The sequence below is a fragment of the Rhinatrema bivittatum genome, chromosome 12 (genome assembly GCF_901001135.1).
Source record: "Rhinatrema bivittatum chromosome 12, aRhiBiv1.1, whole genome shotgun sequence".
In the NCBI taxonomy this organism is placed as follows: domain Eukaryota; kingdom Metazoa; phylum Chordata; class Amphibia; order Gymnophiona; family Rhinatrematidae; genus Rhinatrema; species Rhinatrema bivittatum.
The window spans coordinates 51,096,772-51,120,143 of NC_042626.1; the positions used below are offsets into that span (position 1 = coordinate 51,096,772).

The window sequence follows — 23,372 nt, forward strand, 5'->3', positions numbered from 1 at the left end:
CTATGCTGAAGACTAGAGCCGTTGGTGGCTCTTCAGGACTGGAGTTTGGCCATCCCAGTTTCAGAGCATGGGAAGGCACTTCCAGGCCTTGAGGGCCACTACCTGCTTGGGTTTGCAGGATATCACTAATGATTATGGAGGAGCGAGATTTGCATGCACTGACTCTTACTTACAAATGTAGATTCATGGGGGAGAGTCTGAAAACCTGACTGGTTGGGGGTCCACTGCTCTAGGTGAGGTTTCACCCCTAACCTCTGAAGTATTAGCTCCTCTTTCTACTGGTTATGCTGCAGCCTATGCACCCTCAAATTCTAATAAAGAGTTTTTATTCTCCATCTCAGATAGTAGCCACAGGTGCACTAAGCACCATCACTGGCTCCTCAGCCTTCTCTTTCTGGCAGGGGCAGGAGAGGTCACTGTAGCAGCAGTCATCTTCCCTCCCTAGAATTGAGCCCATCACCTCCAACACATGCCTGACCCCAGCCTGGAAAGGGTGCCTGCATCACCCCAACACTACAAGCCAAGCCAAAAAGGCCCTGCCCATAACTAACTTATAGAATACAAAAATACAACCAACTAGTTTGTATACAGTGGAGGCTTGTAGCTATGCTGAAGACTAGAGCCATTGGTGGCTCTTCAGGATCAGAGTTTGGCCATCCCTGTTTCAGAGCATGGGAGGGTTAGACTGTCAGCAAAGAATTGATAGAGCAGCACCTATCAGTAGCCATGGGCACTGCTGCTCCTTGTGAGCTTGGACAAGTCACTTCAACCTCCATTGCCTCAGGTGACTTGTCCAAGCTCACAAGGAGCATCAGTGCCCATGACTACTGATAGCAAAGAATTGATAGAGCAGCACCTGACAGTCCAACCAATTACAGGACTTGAATTTTTGCCTCTGCTATAGAAAAAAATAATGGACACAGTTATCTATTAAGAACGCAGCAACTCTGCTTTAAGCCCATTTTAATTTAAATTCTGCATAGCACCAAGAAAACCCATCAAAAATCAAGATGACCTCTATGTAATTAAAATTGTTTTTATTACAAAATTCTCTCTCAGCAACACATTAAGAGACAAAAACAGTTCCAAAATACTGAAAACAATCTTACAGTAATGCAGGGGTGGAAGTCTTTCTGCAACAAGTTTTGCTTACTGCACTGGTTTTTTGGCAGCTGTACAGTACAGTGCAATAAACTGCTGAAGTCTATGGCATTCAGGTACATTAATGAAGCCTTCCAGCTGCAAACTGATTTGGTAAAGCTGCCTGCAGCTTAACAACAAAAAATACTGCATAAAAAAAAAGCCCCATACCACAAGGACAGTGCTGTTTGACAGCAGGCTCTCTCTTCCTCGTCAGGAAGCTTACTGCAAGATTTTTAATGGCTTTTTGTTACATCTGGAACAGCAGCAGCTGCTCTTGTTCACCCATCAGAAGATATTCTGCCTGCTGTTTCAGAGCTGTCTTTCTCTAGGCAAGTTTAGGCTCTTGGAGGGGGGCCCTAGACAGAAATTACTGGAAAACTGAACCTCTATACAGAGCTCGAGCTGGCCATGGCCCTGTGCTCCAAGGAGACCATTCCAGAAAATGAGAGGGCAACTGGGCCTCTACCCAATGTTACCAGCTAACTCCAGGTCAGGCTGAGCCAGTCCTGCTTGTGCATCTATGGGCATGCAGTTAAGTTTATTTGAGAAAAGCAGGGGACTAGGCATCCACATAGAGGGTAATTTTCAAAAGGAACTTCTGTGAGTGAAACAGTGTTATGTACCAGAAGTGTCCTCCTGCTCTACAGGTAAACTGCCTGGCCTAGGTGATGTTCATTTAAGTTTATCTGGAGGTGGTACTGGGGATGGTGTGGGGGGGAGGGGTTTGAGATGTGCATGAAAAAGTGTCAGGAAATGTGTGTTGCAAACAGCTGTAACTTGTGCAGGATAATTTTCAAAATGAATGTATGCACGTTCACTTTGAAAATTGGTGTAACTTCTGCACATAGCTGCAATATAAGTTATGCAGGAATTATTATTTTTTTTTTAATTACTCTATGGAGGAAACCAGCAGGACTTGTTCAGCTTGTCCCCAAGATTCAAATTCATCTTATAACCATTACTCCATTCCCTTCTAGTTCTTGGTACTCAGTTGGCAGCGTTGGTCAAGTGACAGAGTGATTGTTTTGGGTAGCTTGATCACCTGTCCCACCAAACTCTGGCCCAAGATCACCAGTATATATTTCACAGGCTGCCAGCAGCAGTCAGGGCAAGAAACTAATTATCAAGAGTGGAACAAGTCCAGACAGTACTTTTCACCTATTTGGTTATGAAAAAAAAAAAAAAAAGAGGGACTAGGTCGATGAGCAATACTTAAAGCCACAAGACAAAAACAGCTTTTCCCCTCCCATGGCTATTAATATTTTTCTCTTCGTTCCTGTCCATAATCCAGGAGTTTTTCTGCACTCCTGAACGGCCCCTGGAGCCAGGTACACCTCGCTGGGTCTCCCCACCCCAAGCTACACCTGTGCAAGTTTCCATGCCTGCGTGTACATCAGTGCACGCATGCCTATGCTCCTCAGCACTGCATGCGCACCACCGGTTACCACCAGCCAGAGGGCTAAACAATCACACAGACTAGTAAAACACTGACAAAACGGCCATCGATCCATATTTGAAATAGGGGCTGGTACATACTGGCTACTGTTTAACAAATAATTTACTTTACATTTCAGAGAAAGTCTTGACAAAAAAAAAAAAGGCTGAGCTAAAATTTAGGCACCAGCCTATTTTCAGCCAAATTTAGGGGCCTAAACTTTCAGCTGAAGTATCACATTTAGGGCCCTCAAATTGTTAATTTTAGAATTGCCCTGCATTTGCCTAGATTTAGGCTCCAATGATAGGGGCCATGTGCCGAAAATCAGTGCCAAGCTCCTAACTTTATTTCCCTAATGCACCTCCGCCCATTTTTTTAGGCCCCTAAACATAGGTACTCAACCCTAGTACATCTTTAAAAAAGGGACAATGTAGGAGCCTAAGTGCTTAAAAAGTTGTTCCCACTCTTTAGTAATCTAGCAAGTATACATTTTGTTGCCACCTACAAGAGTAACTGCAGCAGAGGTTATAGAAAGCAGATGAGCACAGCACAGGATGTGTAGGAAGGGGAAAAGGATGAGTAACTCTCCAGGAATAATTTCTCTCTCTCTCAAGATTTATTCCAAGATCAGGCTACAAAAGACCTGAGGCTGTAGCTAAATTCTGCAAAAACATGGGCTGCCACGTGCATTAAAAACTAGCTTAAAGGAAAAGCCATTGGCTGATAGGATAAAAGCAGCATTTCAACGATGGCTGAACTAAGACAGTGAGCACTGGAGATGCGCAAATCAGACACCTTTCTCCCCACCAAACATGCTCTAAAACAGCATGGAGTTTGTGGGAGCTGCCAGCCCTGTGAAATTCAAGTCACCGGGTGGCTAGAAGGCAGCTGGTAAAGCAAAAAGGTGGCTCTGGTCTCCTTTAGTGGTAGTCTATCCAGGCAGAACGCTATTTGATGCACCTACCAGAGGATAAAAAGTCACTTCATTTGTAAAATGATTGGTTTTCTGAAAAAATATTCAGGTTTTCCTGGACTAAACTCTGGCACCCACAGAAATACAAGGGTTTCATCTGTGACAGCTTAATCTCCCCTAAAATTTCAACTGCAACTTTTTGCTGAGTGGTATGTTGCAGAAGCGTTTAGTGCTATAATGGGGAGATCTTTAGGCTAATAAAAAAAAACCTCCCAAATCAAAGCAGACCTCAGAAAACAGTCCTCTCTTATTAGTTAACCAATAAAGTCAGCAATCAAGTTGCTCAAATAGTTTCATTTTTGAAGAATTTTACTGTAAAACATTTTATAAAATTTGGAACTGTGGAAACCTAGACAAACAGGAGGCCAAAACTGGCCACCAAGGATCTGTCAGAACATGGGAATGGGCTGAAGAATATTGTAAGAGGCCAAGGGGTCAGTTTAAGCCTCAATTCATATTGGGGGGGGGGGGGGGGGGGGGAGAAGAGCACAACCTGTACTCCGAGATCATAAAAGCAGGAAACAGGACTCACATCTTAAAGGCTATTGGTGAATCTTGTTAATACAGGCATGCCACCAGTGCACCAAGTACTAACTAAACAACTTCTGTGTGCCTTAATCTAAGGACAAGGGGATGGAGGGACTAAAAGGAAGGGGAGGAACACAAAACTCCAAGACCTCACTACCATGACTATCCCAAAGGGTTTTGGAATGGCCAGTGACCGACATCTTTCCCATCTGCTTCATATAAAAAACAGGCTAAAGTCAAGAATGCAAGGGCATTGTTTTTTGGAAGCAGTTCTAAAATAGAATCCAATTAACTTAATTCAGTGTGTGCACATAGATTAGGGGTTGCACCCAGCTGCATGACATTATGCAAAAAAAAAAAAAAGACAGGGTGTTCTTGTGGAAACATGGGCATTTTACGCATGCCAGCAGTGAACCCTTTGTGCAACATTTCCATGGCTTTGGGAGTTTAACTTCCAGGAGAGAGAGTGAAGTGAGGAAGGTGCACCTGAATTCACATCAGCTGAAAGGTTCCTTACAGGGTCTTGTCCAGTGCACTCCAGGAACAAAGGGAAGACCGCTGATTGTATCGATGAGTCCAAGTCAGTCTTCCCGGCATGGGGGCCGCCCAAGCTGGAAAAGGTCTCAATGGGGAATCCAGTTTTTGGAAAGCATAAACTCTGCAGGAGGGGTATGCAAAAGTCCGAGCCAGGCTCCTTGAGTGTTTCTGGGTCAGACAAGCAGTGCAGCCTGCATGTTAACTATTCATTAAATGACACTGAAATCTGAACTTGTTTCCATGCAGGGATGTGGGATCAGCTCCATCAATGAGCTAACAAAAAGTTTCTGATAGCTTATATCCATTGTGAGTTACTGATGCTTTAACAAAGCACCTAGGTCGTCTGGGTCAGGCTCAGCCAGCCTGGTTTTGCCCCATTTTTAATCCATAAATGAGCAGTCTTCCCCCTTCACACCCTCTAAAGAAAGTGGAATTAGCTGCAATGGAGGTAAAAATCAGAGCTCACTCAATCTGAGCCTTTTGGTAATTACAAGCAGCCAACAACAAAAAAAAATGAATACATTGGCAAACTGTAATCTCCCTCATAACTACAAGGGTAAAGCACTTGTGGCTTCACTAGTAATGCATAAAAAGTGCATTGTAGGAAATTAGTTAAGTCCCCATAAGGCAAGAATATGTCACAGTGCTCGTGAAGATTTAAGCCATATAATAAGAGGTGGAAGGAATTATTACACCAGTGTGCACGTGCCCCCCTCCCTGCAATCAGAACATGTAATTTATAGATCTTCAGTGGACATGATTATACATAGCCCTGGACCCCCACGTTCCACTGAAGATCTATAAAATGTACAGCTACAAATGCTCCCTTGCAATGGATGGCAGGAGAGTGAGGCATTTGTTGGCACAAGCTGCTTCTGACTATTTTCATGACCAGCCTGATCTAAGGAGATGGCTTTACCTGGATTCTCTGGGGGAGAGTGTTAAACACAGACCTCGGTGGCTCCTTATTCTCCGTGGAGCCAGTTTTGTCATGGTGGCTATAAAAAACACCTGATCGAGACCTAATCTATTTTTTTTTTCTCAAGCCTTTAAAAGACCACTTAAGAGTCATTAATATGCATGCAAGTCCACCTTGAAAACAGATGGAACTTACACAGATGTCAGCTTTGAAAGTTATCCCACCAAGTCTACCTACACCAGTTCCACGAGCTGTTATGCACTAAAAAAAAATAAATTTAACACAACCACATATGTGCTTTACATCTGAAAGTATATGCACAAGTCCAAACTCTACCACCAGGATTGCCTCCGCTCAGGTCACATGACCATGATCTGCATGCAAGTTTACCCACAATTCGGGCTTAGGTGTGTAACATACTGCTTTGCACGCATAAGTTAGTTTGAAAAATTACTGTTCCCTACCAACATACAAAACACCATGTTAATTGGAAAAAGTGTGCAACAAGCTTTTCCAAAAAATAGAATAAAAATATATACACATTTTCCAAATGGAGCCAGAAAGAGCCATCCCCCAGATATTCAGAGACATTTCTATTCCAACAATGTCTTGGGTACAGAACCAAGTTTACAGTGGCCCCTGGGCTATGGAGTCCTCTTTAGATTTCAAAGTAGATCTTCAGGGTGCTCTTGAGTTTCCTACATAAAGTCCAGCCACGGGCTTAAAAAAGTTCCCCACTTTTTTTTTTGGTCTTTAGCTGAAGATTACTAACTTGCATTTCAAACAAGGGGAAAACTCTACTAAGGGATAGCTTATTTCTTCAGAAACAAGATACCCTAGGCTCAGCTTAGTACCTGCTTTTCAAATCCAGAGATTGCAGCTGTGTACAGACCAAGCCATGCTTACTGCCGCCCATTAGGGTAGTGGGTCTCAAAAATACAGACTCTTCTGACCAGCATCAATATCTGCCTTAGAGGAGTCAACGCAGGAACTTTGCAGCAGTTAACATGCCAGGGAATTTTGGTTTTGTATTGGCATGGATGAATCCGTAACGAGTTGCTACACAGAATAGTTGGACACTGTATTGCACAAGAAAGACAGAGGGGGGCCCTCTATGTGTGAGTATGCCATGCCAAACAGACAGTGGTTTCTATATTAATCCGCCTTTGGGTATTTTAAAGTGAGCAAACACCTTATCTGCAAGCAATGCCAGTAGGTGGCAGTAGTGCTCCTATCACAGATGGCAATATTTTTCTACTGCTTATGGACTTTAATAGCGCTATACACAGTGCTGTTTGGTCAAAGATATTGGCCATCACAAACTGAGGAACTGGCAAGTGTGCAGTATACATAACTTGATTCTAACAAAACACTCCTGTTAAATTTGAAACCCAACCCTGGAACGCTTGTGTCTCCTTCCACCTTTCCCCCACCCCTTGCATGGGCTGCTGGTTGAGCCTATCCCTTCTATTGGCCCCTGCTGAAGGGTCAGAAGACAGACCACTACATCAGGGGCATTTCCACTCCCCTTCTCCCCAGGAAAACTTTTTTGTTTTTGTTGAATCACAAAAAGACAGACAGTACAGCCAGCTGCAGATGCTGCTGCCCCAAAACAGGTCACAAAAGTTTGTCCTCCTACTTTTATCCTATTTCAAATTGGATAAAGAAGCTCCCATACAAATCAATCCAGAACAGCTTTGGAAAAGAAAAGCAAAACAAAATTTCAAGACCTGTCATTTGGCTGGAGCACACTATCTGAGAGCCTCGCTTGCCACACACTTGGGGGATGGGTGAAACCTGCCTAGAAGCGAGTCGGGATGCCAGTCCACACAGCTAAATAAGCACAAAGCAAAGAAAACGCAATCATCCAGTGGTAAAACAGATTATATAAAAAACGGTATTTTCTTTATATATAATTTTATGGGAATATCAATAAATTAAAGCAATATACTATATACAAAACTAAACAGTTTACTATCCATCTGTAAAAAATATAGCCTCATTCAGATCTGGTACTGAGCACTTTCAAGGCCGACACGAAGCAAATCGACTGAAGTGGGCTGCATGGCTGTCAAAGAAAGGGAGGAGGTCAACTGTACCGTGTGATGTGGCCATTACCATACAGCCTCCCCACCCATTAAAAAAAATAGAATAAGGAATTGACACGCCTGTGGGCTCCATGAGGCATGCCTTTCAAACTACTCGTCAACAGCAAGAGATTGTAGTGCATTTTCTGTCGTCACCACAAAGTGATTCTGCTATGGCAATGAAGGAATGGGGGTTGGGGAGGGAGGTAACGAGGGCAAGCTGAAGAGTTTGCACCAAGCATCCCCAACCTGCTCCGGAAGTAAATAAACAGTGCAGACTCTTTGGGAGCTGAGTGGGGCAGCAGGGATGGTTCACAGTGGTTCCCCTCACAGTAGCTCATGGGGAAAAAAAAAAAAAAAAAAAGTTAGGAATAAGGCTGTCCTGAGGCTCTGCTTTGTGGCATCCCACTCCAAAAACGCCACCATTGTTCAGTTAAAAACAGTGCCCCCACAATACAGCAGTTCATCCTTCACCAGATGTTCTTGAATGGCAAGTTCTGACATCACCTGCTGTTTCCACCACGCTAGTTATGGGGATGTCCACTGTCTTTCTGTAAACCATTCTCACAAGAGACAAGGCTTGCGGTTCAGGTGACAAATGTAATCCTAGCAAAATTTAAAAAAAAAAAAAAAAGCTACAAGTTGCACAACTGTGAAGTGAAGGACCTTCCGAGTACTGCCAGTTTCTACGGCATCTAGTGAGCCCAGGACCAGAAGTTTCTAGAAAGGCTTAGTGCATCACTGTGAGAGGCAAGAACTGCCATTGTGCCCTTAGATGCTGGCGGCTTCACATCACACCCGGTCCATTGGAGGTGGCGCATCCAGGGAAAAACAAAACAAAACAGGTAAGTGGTTTCAATATGCACCTTCAAGAGCCAGCCAAGGGGACTTTGTCCTTCATGCTTCTTGGGCTGGGAGTTCTGCTTCTGTGGGGCTCCCTGGGCTGCAGTCCCTGCCCCCTCCTTGTTGGGTTTGGCCATTGGCGATGCTGGTGAGGTAAGTATTTATCAGTTGAGTTATCTCATCCACCTAAAAGAGGCAAGCGGCAGAAAAAGGGATCAGGACACAGAGCGTGTGTAAAAGCAATGCACACCTAGACAAAAAGGTTAAGATAAGGGATTTGATAGTTGACATTAACATTTTTATTTTTATTAGTGATTAAAAAGCTACAAATTTATGAGATGCTAATTGGTCGCACACGCAGCGGAACACATTTAACAATTTCTTCTCTGAAAATTCTGCGTTTACTGATTTTTGCGACACGGACATTTTCAATGCACCCACAGCTATGCAAAATGAAAGCATTTTCATCCGGAGCAGACATAAATCAAGGACCAAATCACCACCTTTGAATATCATTTCAGGCATGGGTATCCCTCTTATATCTTCCTCAGTGACTACCGAAGCAAAGAATTCATTTACTCTCTCTGCTATTGCTTTGTCATCCCTAAGTGCCCCTTTTACCCCTTGATCATCTATTGGTCCAACTGACTCCCTTGCAGGCTTTTTACCTCAAATGTTTATAATGAGTCTTTGCTTCCACAGTAAGCTTCTTTTCAAATTCTCTTTCCATTCCTTATCAATGCTTCTGCTGTTTCCTGTTTTCTTCATTCTGATCCCTTTTCCCATTTCTTGAAAGATGTTCTTTTAGATATTATAGCCTGATTTTGCTTTGATATTATGGGGTCTCGTGTGTAGATTGAGGGGGGGGGGGGAGAATGCATATTATCCTTTTTAGAATAAGGTTGTAACAAAATATGGAAAAAGTGAAGGGGTCTGAATACTTTCTGAACGCACTCTATACCGATTCCATTTGAGAACGAGGTTACTATATTAGGTTTTCAGTTGGACTCGTCGTTAAGCTTCTCTTTGCATATCTCCAGCTTAATACAAAATAGCTTACTTCTTGTTTCATTTAGCGATTAAGACCTTTTCTTGGCATTCATGATCTCAAACTTACTTATTCATTAATTTTTAGCCGATTAGATTACTGTAATGCTTTATTTCATGGATTGTCCTTGAAACAAATTAGGTTACTTCAGTTAGTGCAGAACACAGCAGCCAAGTTGATCAGTTTTCTTTTTGTTAGTTAAAGATTATGTAACTCCATCGCTCATTGAGAGCTTCACTGGCTCCCTACAGCGCTGCGAGTTTGATTTATTTAGATTTATAGTCCGCTTTTTGCACTTTTTTCAGCGCTTCAAAGTGGATTATATTCAGGTACTGTAGGTATTTCCCTATCCCCGAGGGCTTACAATCTTAGGCCTGCATTCACCATTCTAACGCAGAATGGTGAAGCCAGCGAAAACGGGGGTGGGGGGGGGGGGGCCTGTGAAAACCGGCAGCCATCGCACCACTGCGGTGCGGCGGCTTTTGCACTGAATAGCGACACCATAAAAGGTGTAGTTATTCGGCGCGCTACTGGCGACAATAACGTGTCTTACCTTATTGCCGCCAGTGAAGACATCGCGAAGCCTGCCCAGACGCCGCTCCGACTCTGCCCCTAGCAAGCTGTCGCATGCGATAAGCAATAGAAAGTGACCCCCCCCCCCCCCCAAGTTTGTACCTGAGGCAATGGAGGGTAAAGTGACTTGCCCAGGGTCACAAGGAGACAGTGGGACTCAAACCCTGGTCTCCTGGTTCATAGCCCACTGCTCTAACCACTAGGCTACTCCTCCACAAGGGGGGGATGGTACCCCACAATCCCCCACTCAATTGAAGCAAATACTGGGTGGCACATCACATACACTTAAGCCAGCTCCTTACCTTGTCGCAAGTCACATCCTCCCTCTGTTTCCACAGACTTCTAGGCTGTTTAACATTTAAAGCCTTTCACTGGGGCATTCCTCAGTATTTATCAAATTCCCTTGTTCCTTAGAAACCTAGTCAGCCTTCGTTCTTCGCAACAAGTCATTAGGTTTGAGCACACTTGCAAAGTTTCTTATCTTGTGCCTAGTTTTTGGAATTCGCTACCAAACAATTACAGCAAGTTTCAGATGTCTTTTAAAGACTTTTTTACCCAGGCTTTTCCAATTTAGCTTTACACAAGTTTATCCTATTAGTTTTATCTACTTTTATTCTATTTCAATATTTTGTTACATTTTGTTTCTAATATTTTATATATTTGCCAATTTTGTTATGTAATTTGTTATTTAAAACTTGTTTCTGTACTTCACTTATTTTCTTTTACGTAAGAAAGGCAAAATAAGCAGCTGGTAACTTGCTTAAATACAGAAATGTGAACTGGCCTCAGGTCTTCATCTGCTTCATCTTCCCAGTGGAAAGGCTTGTGTGATTTAACACAAAATAAAAACGTGTTTCTGGCCAGTCTTAAAATGGGCAACCCTGGTACAGCTGAATGCTTGCAAGAGCCAACAATGACAGCTCAGCTAGGTCTGGGTTGTTAGACTTTAAGGGTCTTCTACCAAACTAGACTTATTAAATCCTAGTCGCCAATCCTAGGTCTTCACAATAAGTAGAAAAATTAAACTAGCATCATAAAAAAAAACCAAAAAACCCAACCCAAACCTTACTGAGCTCTCAGTGCTAGCACCATGGCAAGAACCTAAATAGCCTGGCATCCCTCCTTCCTCCAGTAAGTCACTAAGGACCCGATAGACTAAAGGGTTTTTCCCATAGACAAAACGGGAGGAAACCTTTCTAGAAAGCCTTTTAGTTGCCTTGTGCTTAAGCTTAGGCCTCAAGCTCTATTGGACAAGTGCACTGTAAGCAAATTACCCCACACAGTGTAGCTGCTAATCTGGATTGGGAAATGAAGATACCAATGTTGGACTGATTGCTTGTTGTTCCGAACATAAGAAGTGCCATGCTGGGTCAGAGCAAAGTCCACAGAGCCCAGCCTTCTGTCTCCAGCAGTGGCCAGTCCAGGTTACAAGTACCCATCAGATCCCCAATAGTTGCTCTATTTCTTGTATCTCGCTCATAGGGATATGTGCTGGCTTTCCCATGACTAAAAACAATTCTCTCCGATATTCAAATTCCAAGCAACAATTCTCTTTTATAACCATCCTGATAATCTTCCCCTACACTTTATAAACATCCAGAATCTTCATTACTTATGTTTTCTTCCTCATTGTTAAAAACTGCATTTTTGAACTGAACAATTCATTGTAAATCATTCACTTCCATCTTTGGAAACTTTACCATTCTACAGGTTAATACAACATGTTAAAGTTCCTATCTTTTCTTCTTCTTACTCCTAGTTGTACGTATCCTTGTTTATTGTAACTGTATTTATAATATGTATATTACATATTTGGTTCTATGTTCCAGTTATTACCCCATTGTTTACTGTAAACCGGCTTGATGTGATGTTATCACGAATGCCGGTATAGAAAAAATCAAAATAAATAAAATAAATAAAATGTCTACCTGGACTTTTCTTTAAGTAATTTGTCCAGTCCTCTTTTGAACCCCACTATGACCACATAGCTTGATTGTGCACAGAGTGAAAAAAAAAATACTGCCGGTTTCTAGGTTCAAGGAACGTTCCCTAGCCCTAGTGTTTGAAAGGGTAAATAACAGTTCCTCCCCAATCTATAAAATCAAGAATGGAGAGGAACTGTTATTTACCCTTTCAAACACTAGGGCACATTCCTAGAACCTAAAAAATCAGCAGATTTAAAACTAATCCAATGAAGTATCTTTAACATAAGAATTTGCCATGCTGAGTCAGACCAAGGGTCCATCAAGCCCAGCATCCTGTTTCCAGCAGAGGCCAAAACCAGGCCACAAGAACCTGGCAAGTACCCAAACACTAAGAAGATCCCATGCTACTGGATGTAATTAATAGCAGTGGCTATTAATTGCACAATTAAGTATATCCCCTCTGTCATCTTTTTTCCATCCTAAAGAACCCTAATCTGTTTAGTCTGTATCAAGAGCTCACCTTTGTCTGCATATTTATTTACACCCTTTGCAAAAACCACGTAGACTCTTCTCCATTAAACCAGGTCTACTTGGGTGTTCAGTAACTGTTTAAGAATAGCTTTGACTGTTTTGCAGGACAAAGACATCAGGTTTACCAGTCTATAGTTTCCCAGATCATCCCTGCAGTCCTTTAAGATTGGACTCACATTGGCCACCCTCCAGTCTTCTGGTACTGTAGCTGTTTTAAATGAAAGGTTGAGAGTCACCAGAAAAAGGTCTGCAATTTCATTTTCGAGTTCCCTCAGAACCCTGGGCTGAATACCATCCAGTCCCAGTGATTTGTAATTCTTTACTCTGTCAAACTGAATTACTACATCTTCCAGTTTCAAAGTGATTGTTTAGTCGCTCAGTCTCATCACCATTAAAAAAAGGTTTCCAACGTGGGTATGATCCAGACATCCTCCTTTGTAAAGGCAGAGGCAAAGAATTAATTTAGTTTTTTTGCTATTTCCTTGTCCTCCCTGACCAACCCTTTTGCCTCTGTCATCCCACAGCCCAAATGATTCCCTCACAGGCTTTTTGCTTCGAATGTACTTGAAAATGTTTACTTGTATTTACCGCTATGGCAAGCTTCTTTCAAATTCTTAGCCTATTTAAATTACTCTTAACATCTAACTTGCCAGTGCTTATGCTCTCCCATATTATCCTCATTTGGGTCTGGTTTTTTTTTTTTGGTTTTTTTTTTTTAATGACACCCTGTTGGCTTTAAATTACCTCTTTTACCTATTAAAACTACTCCAGCAGTCATTTGGTTTACGGTCAACCCTTTTTTAATGTGCAGAATACATTTTGTCTGGGCCTCAATGATGATCATTTTAAACAAACAGCGTCCATCCCCCCTGCAACATTTTAACCTTGTAGATTGCTCCTTTCAGTTTTTTTCAAACTGAATTTCCTCATTTTATCATGGTCTTCCTTTTTATGGTTATATTCTCCTGCAGTAGTTTTCCTTAGAATTCACCCTCCAGTGATTATGTCAAATTTTATTACATTATGATCACTACACCTCTCTCTTGCACCAGGTCCTGATTCCACTGAGCGTTACATATAATATAGTTCCCTCTCTCATCAGTTTCATGACCAACTGCTGCAGGAAGTAGTCATTGATGGTACCTAGGAACCTTACCTTCTTTTCATGTCCTGATGTGAAATTTCAGCATATCATCTTTATTTGTGTTTTAATTTATGTGCAATTGTATTTTATGTATATTTTATTGTATCCCACTTCAAATTTTAAATAATGCAGGGTATAAATCTTTCAAAATTAAATAAAAATGTATCTAATCAATGCTTGCATAATTGAAGTTCCCCATTATTATTGGGTTACCCAATTTACTAGCCCGTCCAATCTCTTAGCATTTTGCTATCTGTTTTCTCATTCTGGCTAAGCAGGCAGTAATATATCCCCACTACTATACTCTTCCCATTTACCCTTGATTTTCTGTTCAAAAGGACTCTAGCATGCAGTTTGATACCTGCAAAACTTTTGTCCTGCCTATGCCTCCACCCCTCCAATAATTTTGTTTGCCCTGTCTTAATATAATTTGTACCCTGGTATCAGTGTCCCTTTAGTTATCCTGGTGTCAGAGATGCCTATTATGTATATATCTTCCTTTAGCACCATACATTCTAATTCTCCTGGCATTTGCATACCGAAAAGTAGTTTTATTTGCATTTCTATTTTATATGTATCCTCTACCTGTTTATCATCAGATGATACAGGCAGTTTGGAGTTCTTTTTCTACATGATCTATATTTAGATAAATCTGGATTTTTTTCAGATTAAGTCCTTTAAGGGGGAAGGACTCCTCTACCTGCTAAAAAAAATCCATCATGAAGCCAAGTATGAAGGAATTGTGTGTCTGGGAGATTGGACTCATATTATAGAGAGGACACTGTATATTCATATAAAGACCATGAATTTAACTTATTGGTTGACACACCAGTGCATTTCATGAAGCAGAAGCAGTCTAGACTGCATTATTCATTTTCGTAATTCCCCCTTCCCCCTCTGGTTCCTCTCCAGCTGTTCAGATTGTATTCATACTTTGATTGTTATCACAAGCACGTGTAGAACATGTATGTGTATGTACAAATAAATACTTATATACTGCCTTCTGGACAATGCCAATCCAAGCGATGCTTCTTATAAGAGGCATAACATTGCATTCATTACTTGGTGCCAGGAAAGCACAGTTATTAACATTACATGGACAAGCCTTCAAACGGGGAAATACCAGAAGAAAGAAAGCAATCAGACAGGTTACAATGGATTTATATAATTGGAGTAAACACTTGCTGCTAAAGAGAAACTGAGTATACCTTTGTGGTCTCAAAGAGAAGATCTTTATCTCCAGCTGAAACTTTTAAGGTGTTACTGTCCAAGACACTGAAGGAAGAGATCTGACCATAACTGAAGCTTTCAAAGGGTTCCACCTCTCCTTGCTTATAGAGTGATAATGTCTGGGCACCGACTCCAAGCCATAGCTTCTGAGAGAAGCTGCCTGTTGAACTCTGCATGAGAGAGAGAGACAGAAAAAAAGGGGTTAAAACAACCTTATGATGAATAAGCAAAGTGGCATGAGAGAAGGAGACAACAGCCTAGCTCTGTGTCTACAGAAGGAGCTCAATTTGGTAACTAGTTTTGGCCATTTGACATAGACAGGAAACATTGCCAACTGGATTTCCTCAACAGGAATTTGGTATTCTAAGGGTTAATGTGTCAGAAAACAACCCAAGACAGTGCAATCTCGGGTATCCAGTTGTCAGTTTCCGTTTTTCTGTCAACCAAGAGAACCATCTCTAATCTTCCAAAAGAAGGAACATGTTTTAAATTTTTTCCAGCAAAGAGGGAGTTTTTGTACAGAAGATAAGACCACCTCATAACATCAGATCTCATCAGGAACACTCAATATCTATCAGTCTTGCCCCTTTGCAAGTAAGGCTTCATACAGTGGTTCTAGTTTGCCCCCAGGAAAGATAGGACACTACCAGAATTTAAAAAAAGTTAAAACCAGGATTGGCTCCAGCCAGATGCTACTGATCTGAGACAGTCTAATTTTCACAGGCAATTTCTCCTTAACCAGGGCAAAAATGTCTCACCATCAGTGCATTCCAGTGGGGGATTACGACTTCCACTGGCCACAAGTCTTCCTTTAAGAGCTTTTACATTGTCAGTTTCAAGAAAATACTATTTAAAAAATGTTTCATCCAGCATGGCTCTCTGCTTCAACAGCATGGGAGAAGACTGATACTTCACGCATATCCAGCATAGCTCCCTGCTTCAACGGCAGGGGAGAAGAAAAACAACCAATAAGGGCTGTATAACATAGTCTGGGTAAAACAAATAAGCATGGGTGTAGCTTGCTTATTGCGGCGGCTACTACCCCTAACTAATCAAGCTAGATATTTCACTTGGATGCAGCTCCATCACTGCTCTCTACATTAAAGGTGGGGGTGGAAGGGAAATAGAACCAAGAGCTAAGAGAAACAGATAAGTATGAGAGAAAAAATGTGTGAAGCTTGCTGGGCAGACTGGATGGGCCATTTGGTCGTCTTCTGCCGTCATTTCTATGTTTCTATATGTTTCTCTAAGGATCTCCTTTTCAAGGTTTCTAGGGAATTTAGTACTGATAAAACAAGACCTGTGAAACTGAAATGCTTTCTTTATCCAGAGCGCCAACAATATAAGCTTCCTTTACATGGGCCCACTGGTGACTGGAGTAAAGAATAGCCCAATTCAGCCCTTCAACTTGCTGCTGAGACTGTGTGATGTGGCCATTGAATGGAAATCACTAGTTTCACACAGATAACAAAAAAAAGGGCTTGCAGGGAATAGGGATAAACGTTTGGCTACTTTCAAAACAAGCTAGACTAACTAGTGACTGAGGAGGAATACAGGGCTCTGGCTTCCTTCTGCCACTCCCAGCTGCCCCATTTTCAATTATTTGTGTGTGTCACTGTGTGCTTAGGAGTGATTACATTTAGGCATGAGGCCTGCATGGAAACAGATTCTCTGGGAACTGGATAGAAGATGTCAACTTAATTCAGATAAGGCCATCAGAAAGGCTTTCAGAGATGGCACTGGTAGATGGATCCTGTTGTATCCTTGAACCTTCCAGAGCAGTTTACAGCATTGTTAAATATCACTTTACCATGTAGAACTCGACATCAAACAGAGTAGATCCAAAACTAGGCCATTCCTTCACAATCGACAAATAGGACGTCACAGCCTCATTTCTGTCCATCCCTTGCATTAGCTTCCATTTGTCTATGATGGCTGTCATCATGTTGGCCCCTTCTTCCTTCATGCGTCCTTTGAACTTCTGGTCCTCTACTGCTTTCTGTTTGACCAGTGAGTGATTCCAGAGGCTGTTGGGCAGGGCTCCAGAGAGCAAGCCGGCATGGAACTTCATGGGACAGCTTCTTGACGAGACTGGTGGTTTGCTGGAAGCCAGAACTCGTGCATGAAGGACGTGCAAGGGAAAGAGCTCCTCTAGTTTAGGAAAGGGAGCATGTGTGGAAAAGTCACTGTTCAAGAACTGCAGCCTTAGGGCAGCCAAGAATTGCAGAGTATCTTCAGACATCGGGAGGTAACCTCGGATTACCATTTCATGAGCCTGGAAGAAGAAGAAGAAGAAGAAAAAAAAGACAGATTAACAACCTAGAGAGGAGGCAAAACAGGTCCCAGGTGTCATACAATACAGTCAGCAGTCAAGTCTCCCATGCAACATTGCTGTTAGATGGCCCTTCCAGCCAGTTTCATTTACCAGGAGCTTTTCTAACAATGCACTGGAGATTCCTTTACAACATGCCAACAGAACGACATGCCAACAGAACGAGATCCTCAAGAGTGAAATGCTAGGGATGATTTGCAAGGTGAATGAGGAGAGATTATTGAGAACCATAAACATGAACTGTACAGCTCCTGGGAGAATCCATTTTACATACACATTCCAGGCAATATCATCCAAAACGGTCCCATCCAAATAGAAACTTGGGACTTAAAATGGCCCCAGAACTGCAAGAATTCTACCATAAATAATCCTAAACATAGAGGATGAAATCATGACAAAAATACCAAAACAAATACTATTAGCAAAGGATTTCCAGTTCTTATGGTAAGTGATCATCTGACTTTGCGTTTTGGCATCAAGGGAAGCCTGCATCTGTTCCCCAGCAAACCCATTGGGCAGACTATCAATAGCAAAGGGGCCACATTTTGTGCAGGTCTAATGCAGCTGGTAATTTCCTGTTATAAGGAGAAAATAACTCCCTGTCTGGGTCAGCCCAAGCCCAGGATCCTGGTTCCAACATGGGTCAAGCACAGGTCACAAAAACCTGATATGAACCCAAACAATAGATAGATCCCATCCTACTAATACCCAGTGATAAGCAGTGGCTTTTTCCAAGTCTACTGGTTAATAACAGTTTATGGGCTTCTCATCCAAGAACTTGCCCAACATTTTTTAAGCCCAGCTACTCTAGCTGACTTTACCACATCCTGCAGCAATGAATTCAGAGCTTAATTGTGCATTGTGTGAAAAAGAATTCTCAGATTTGTTTTAAAATGTGCTTACTAACTTCATGGAGTGTCCCTAGTCTGTATTTTTTGAAAGCATAAACAACAGATTCACATTTACCAGTTCTTTTCCACTCATGATTTTTATAATTCCCCACCTCATCTTTTCTCCACGCTGAACAGCCCTAATCACTTTAGTCTTTCTTCATAGGGGAGCAGTTTCGTCCCCTTTATCATTTTGGTCACCCATCTCTGTACTTTTGACAGATGCGGTGATCAGAATTGTACAAAGTACTCAAGGTGCAGTCTCACTAAGAAATGATACAGAGGTATTAAGACAGTCTCCGCTTTATTCTGCATTCCTAACACGGTTTGCTTTTTTGACCACCACAGCACACTGAGCTGAGGATTTCAAAGTACTGTCCTCGATGATGCCCCGAGCCTTTTCCTAATATGGAACCCAACATTGTGTAACTACAGTGTGAGTTACTTTTCCTATGTGCATCACTTTGCACTCATCCACATTAAGTTTCATCTGCCAGTTGGACGCCCAGTCTTCCAGTCTCATAAGGTCTTCCTGCAGTCTTTCCACAATCTGCTTGTGATTTCACTACTCAGAATAATTTTGTGCCATCTGCAGGTTTGATCACCTCACTCATCGCTCCCCTTTCCAGATCATTTATCAATATATTAAAGAGCACTGGTCCCAGTACAGATCCCTGAGGCACTCCACAGTTTTACATTTCTCCACTGACAAAACAGACCATTTAATCCTCCTGTTTCCTGTCTTTTAACCAGTTTGCAATCCACAATAGGACATCGGCTCCTATCCCATGACTTTATTTTTCTCAGGAATCTCTCATGAGGGACTATCAAATGTCTGCTTTAAATCCAGAATACACTATATCCACTTGGATCATATGTTCATATCAATATATACAATTTTATTAACCTCCTTCAAAAAACTGTAGCAATTCATGTTTCTTATTTTGCAACATCTGGAATTCCCACCTCAATATATTTCTTGGATTAGGGCCCTACACAAGGCACCTCAAGCCAGGGGTACTGGTGAATGGTAAGTTATCCAATTCTTTTATATTTTTCAGAGGTACTAGGCAGGGCTGTCCCCTTTCCCCCTCTCTCTTTAAATTTACCATTGGAACCTCTTGCCTAACAGATCCAGGAGACAAGTTGTTGGTTTTCATGTTGGTTCTGTGGTACATAAAATTCCCTTATACGCAGACATCTTGTTATATCTGATTCTAGAGTGGAAATCTGTTCCGGCTCTTTTATCCTTGATTAGGGAATAGAGTATTATCTCTGGCTATAAAATTAATTGTACTAAGTTGGTATATTTTCCAATTGGCCCTCAGGACCATCTTGTACAAAGGGTGGAGGATTTTACTTTAGCTAATACTAATATTTGGGGATCCTGGTTTCTCCTAATCTTTCTGATTTGGACACTTTGAATTACACCAAAGTACTTTCTCAATTATAAGAACACAAGAAATTGCCATGCTGGGTCAGACCAAGGGTCCATCAAGCCCAGCATCCTATTTCCAATAGAGGACAAACCAGGCCACAAGAACCTGGCAATTACCCAAACACCAATAATATTCCATGCTACTGATGCAATTAATAGCAGTGGCTATTCCCTAAGTAAACTTGATTAATAGCAGTTAATGGACTTCTCCTCCAAGAACTTATCCAAACCTTTTTTGAACCCAGCTACACTAACTGCACTAACCACATGCTCTGGCAACAAATTCCAGAGCTTTATTGTGCGTTGAGTGAAAGAATTTTCTCTGATTAGTCTTAAATGTGCTAGTTGCTAACTTCATGGAATGCCCCTTAGTCCTTCTATTATTCAAAAGTGTAAATAACAGATTCACATCTACTCATTCAAGACCTCTCATGATCTTAAAGACCTCTATCATATCCCCCCCTCAGCTGTCTCTTCTCCAAGCTGAACAGCCCTAACCTCTTCAGCCTTTCCTCACAAGGGAGCTGTTCCATCCCCTTTATCATTTTGGTTGCCCTTCTCTGTACCTTCTCCATCGCAACTATTGAACCATTGTACACAGAATTCAAGGTGCGGTCTCACCATGGAGCGATAGAGGCATTATGTCATTTTCCATTTTATTAACCATTCCCTTCCTAATAATTCCTAACATTGTTTGCTTTTTTGACTGCTGCAGCACACTGAGCTGACATTTTTAAAGTATCCACTATGATGCTTAGATCTTTTTCCTGGGTGGTAGCTCCTAATATGGAACCTAACATCATGTAAATACAGCAAGGGTTATTTTTCCCTATATGCACCACCTTGCAATTGTCCACCTTAAATTTCATCTGCCATTTGGATGCCCAATCTTCCAGTTTTGCAAGGTCCTCCTGTAATGTATCACAATCAGCTTGTTATTTAACTACTCTGAATAATTTTGTGTCATCCGGAAATTTGATAACCTCACTTGTATTCCTTTCCAGATCATATATATATATATATATATACATACATACACATATACATATATACATACATACATATATATTGAAAAGCACCGGTCAAGTACAGATCCCTGAGGCACTCCACTGTTTACCCTTTTCCACTGAGAAAATTGACCATTTAATCCTACTCTCTGTTTCCTGTCTTTTAACCAGTTTGTAATCCACGAAAGGACATCACCTCCTATCCCATGACTTTTTAGTTTTCTTAGAAGCCTCATGAGGGACTTTGTCAAAGGCCTTCTGAAAATCCAAATACACTATATCTACCGGTTCACCTTTATCCGCATGTTTATTAACCCCTTCAAAAAAATGAAGCAGATTTGTTAGACAAGACCTCCCCTTGGGTAAATCCATGTTGATTTGAGTTCCATTAAACCATGTCTTTCTATATGCTCTACGATTTTGATCTTGAAGCTTTGGACTGCTTTTCCCTTATCAGGCAGGTCCTTTTTGGTTAAAATGTCTGTACTCCCCCGATTACTGTATTTGTTCCAACATCTCCTTTGTCCAGTTCCTAAGGGGGTGTTTCAACACCTGAATAATGCCATCACCTCTTCTTTTGAGAGGAAAAACTCTGCATATTAAATTGTCCATCTTACAGTTGACAAAGGACTGTGGTGGATTTGATGTTCCAGATCTTTACTTGTATTATATCTCTACACAATTGCTGGGGATAAGGGGATGGTGTTGTCTTTCAGGTACACCCTCTTGGGTTTCATTAGAACGCTATATTTGGGCTCTGACTCTCGCTCCATCCTTCTGTAGATTATCTTGCAACAGCCCACTCTTGTCTCAACTCTACACACGTGGCGGACCATGAATAAACTGTTAGACTTGCCAGAGTTAGCCCTTCTCCTATCTCATCTCTGATTTATAACCCTTCTTTACTGCCTGTAACGATGTCTGTGGACATTGAAGATTGGATGACCAAAGGCTTATGTTGTATTTAGATCAAATTTGTGTGGGGCGCAATTTTAAAACATTTGAGGATTTACTCTTGAAGCATGGGATATCACCGCATATACAATATATTTATGAGCAATTGCGTAGAGCTTCTGACTTTTCTTCATTACGATCTTGAACAAACTTGGAATGATTAACAACAACTTCCCTTTATCAATCTAAATTGATTTTTTGTTCATACTTCTATTTATAGGATGGGACCAAAATGTTGGAGACCAGTTCAACTCTTATTAATAAATGAAATGTAGATTTAATCTTTGCATTTAGATAACGACTGGGGGGCAATCTGGCGTGCTACTTTTCAACTCTTTTGATATAACAAGAATTGGGAGCTTATGTTTTGCCTACTACATTGAATATATCGATATCCTTTATTTTTTGCTAAATTCAGTTCTGCTAGCCCTTTGTTTTGGAGGGGTTGTGGTTTTACTGTCTCATATTGTCATATATGGTGGGATTACCCAGTTATGGATTTTTGGTTACAGGTTCAAGGTATTATCCTGCAGATCACACATTTTGTAGTCCAATTCACGCCCCCTCCCCATGCTTGCTGGGGCAGTGGGAGGTAGCTCTCCCAACTAAATGGATACGACAACTTATGTTCATGCTGCTAGGATAAAATTTGCTTATTATTGGAAATTGAAACCTCAACTTGAACACTGGAAAAAAAACCAAAAAAGAGTGGTTGCTGAAGTGGCCATTATGGAGCACATGTCCTACACTCTTCATAACACTGCATGATGCTATGAACCCATTTGGAGATGACTTTATTGTGAGGACTGAATGTTATCCGACATGTTAAGCTACATATATATTTGCTGGATTGTAATTCTATTTTTTTTTGTTTTCTCACTACTTTTTCTGTGTCTCTAATTAAAGAGTTTAAAAAAAACAAACAAAAAATTGTAGCATATTGGTGTGGCAAGACTTCCTGTGTCTAAATCCATGTTGGCCATGTCCTATTAAACCATGCATTTATATATGTTCTGTGATTTTATTCTTTTGAATAGTTTCTACTATTTTCCAGCACTGATTTCAGGCTCAATGGTCTATAATTTCCCAGATCACCCCTGGGGCCCTTTTTAAAGATAGGCATATATTGGTCACCCTCCCTTCTTTAGGTACAACAGACTATGTTAACGATAGCTTACAAATTACTAGTAATAGATCTGCAATTTCATTTTTAGTTCTTACAGAACTCTGGGGTATACACCATTTGGTCCAGGCAATTTGCTACACTAGTTTTTATAATCTGCCCTATTACATCATCCAGCTTGTAACAATGGGCCAACTGCAGGGACGACTCACTACCGCCATCTTCATGCCGCACTGCTGCTCCTTAAGTGCATGCATGCACGCACACCTCCTCACTGTCACCACCGTGGGAACCTGGCTGCGGCACCAGAAATTGACATCTGTCAGAAGGCAGTTTATTATCAGTTTATTAGACTTGCCATACTGGGTCAGACCAAAAGGTAGATCAAACCCAATATCTCGTTTCCAACAATGATCAAGCCAGGTCACAAATACCTGGCAGGATCCCAAGAGGTAAATAGATTCCAAGCTGCTTATCCCAAAAATAAGCAGATTTCTGCAACTCTTCCTTAATAATGGTTAATGGACTTTTCCCCCAGGAGCTTGTCCAAACCTTTTTTAAAATGCAGATTACAGTAATAGCTTTCACCACATCCTCTGGCAACGAATTCCAGAACTTAATTATGCATTGAGTAAAAAAATATTTTCTCTTATTAGTTTAAATGTATTACCTAGTAACTTCATTAAATCTCCACACTCCTGCTTATCAGCAT

General features: G+C 41.4%; 1 protein-coding gene across 4 annotated transcripts in view; it reads right to left on the reverse strand.

Annotated features, from left to right (window-relative positions):
* Nucleotides 1-931: 931 nt before the first annotated feature.
* The window catches only part of PLEKHH3 (pleckstrin homology, MyTH4 and FERM domain containing H3), a 105,621-nt gene continuing 83,180 nt past the window's right edge, over nucleotides 932-23,372 (reverse strand). For all 4 annotated transcript variants that reach the window (XM_029572720.1, XM_029572719.1, XM_029572722.1 and 1 more), the window contains 3 exons: nucleotides 16,727-17,191; nucleotides 14,895-15,086; nucleotides 932-8,651 (listed from right to left, as the gene is read on the reverse strand). In XM_029572720.1, coding sequence (XP_029428580.1) covers nucleotides 8,520-8,651; nucleotides 14,895-15,086; nucleotides 16,727-17,191 — 789 coding nt within the window. In that variant the 3' untranslated portion in view covers nucleotides 932-8,519. The remainder of the gene's footprint in view (nucleotides 8,652-14,894; nucleotides 15,087-16,726; nucleotides 17,192-23,372) is intronic.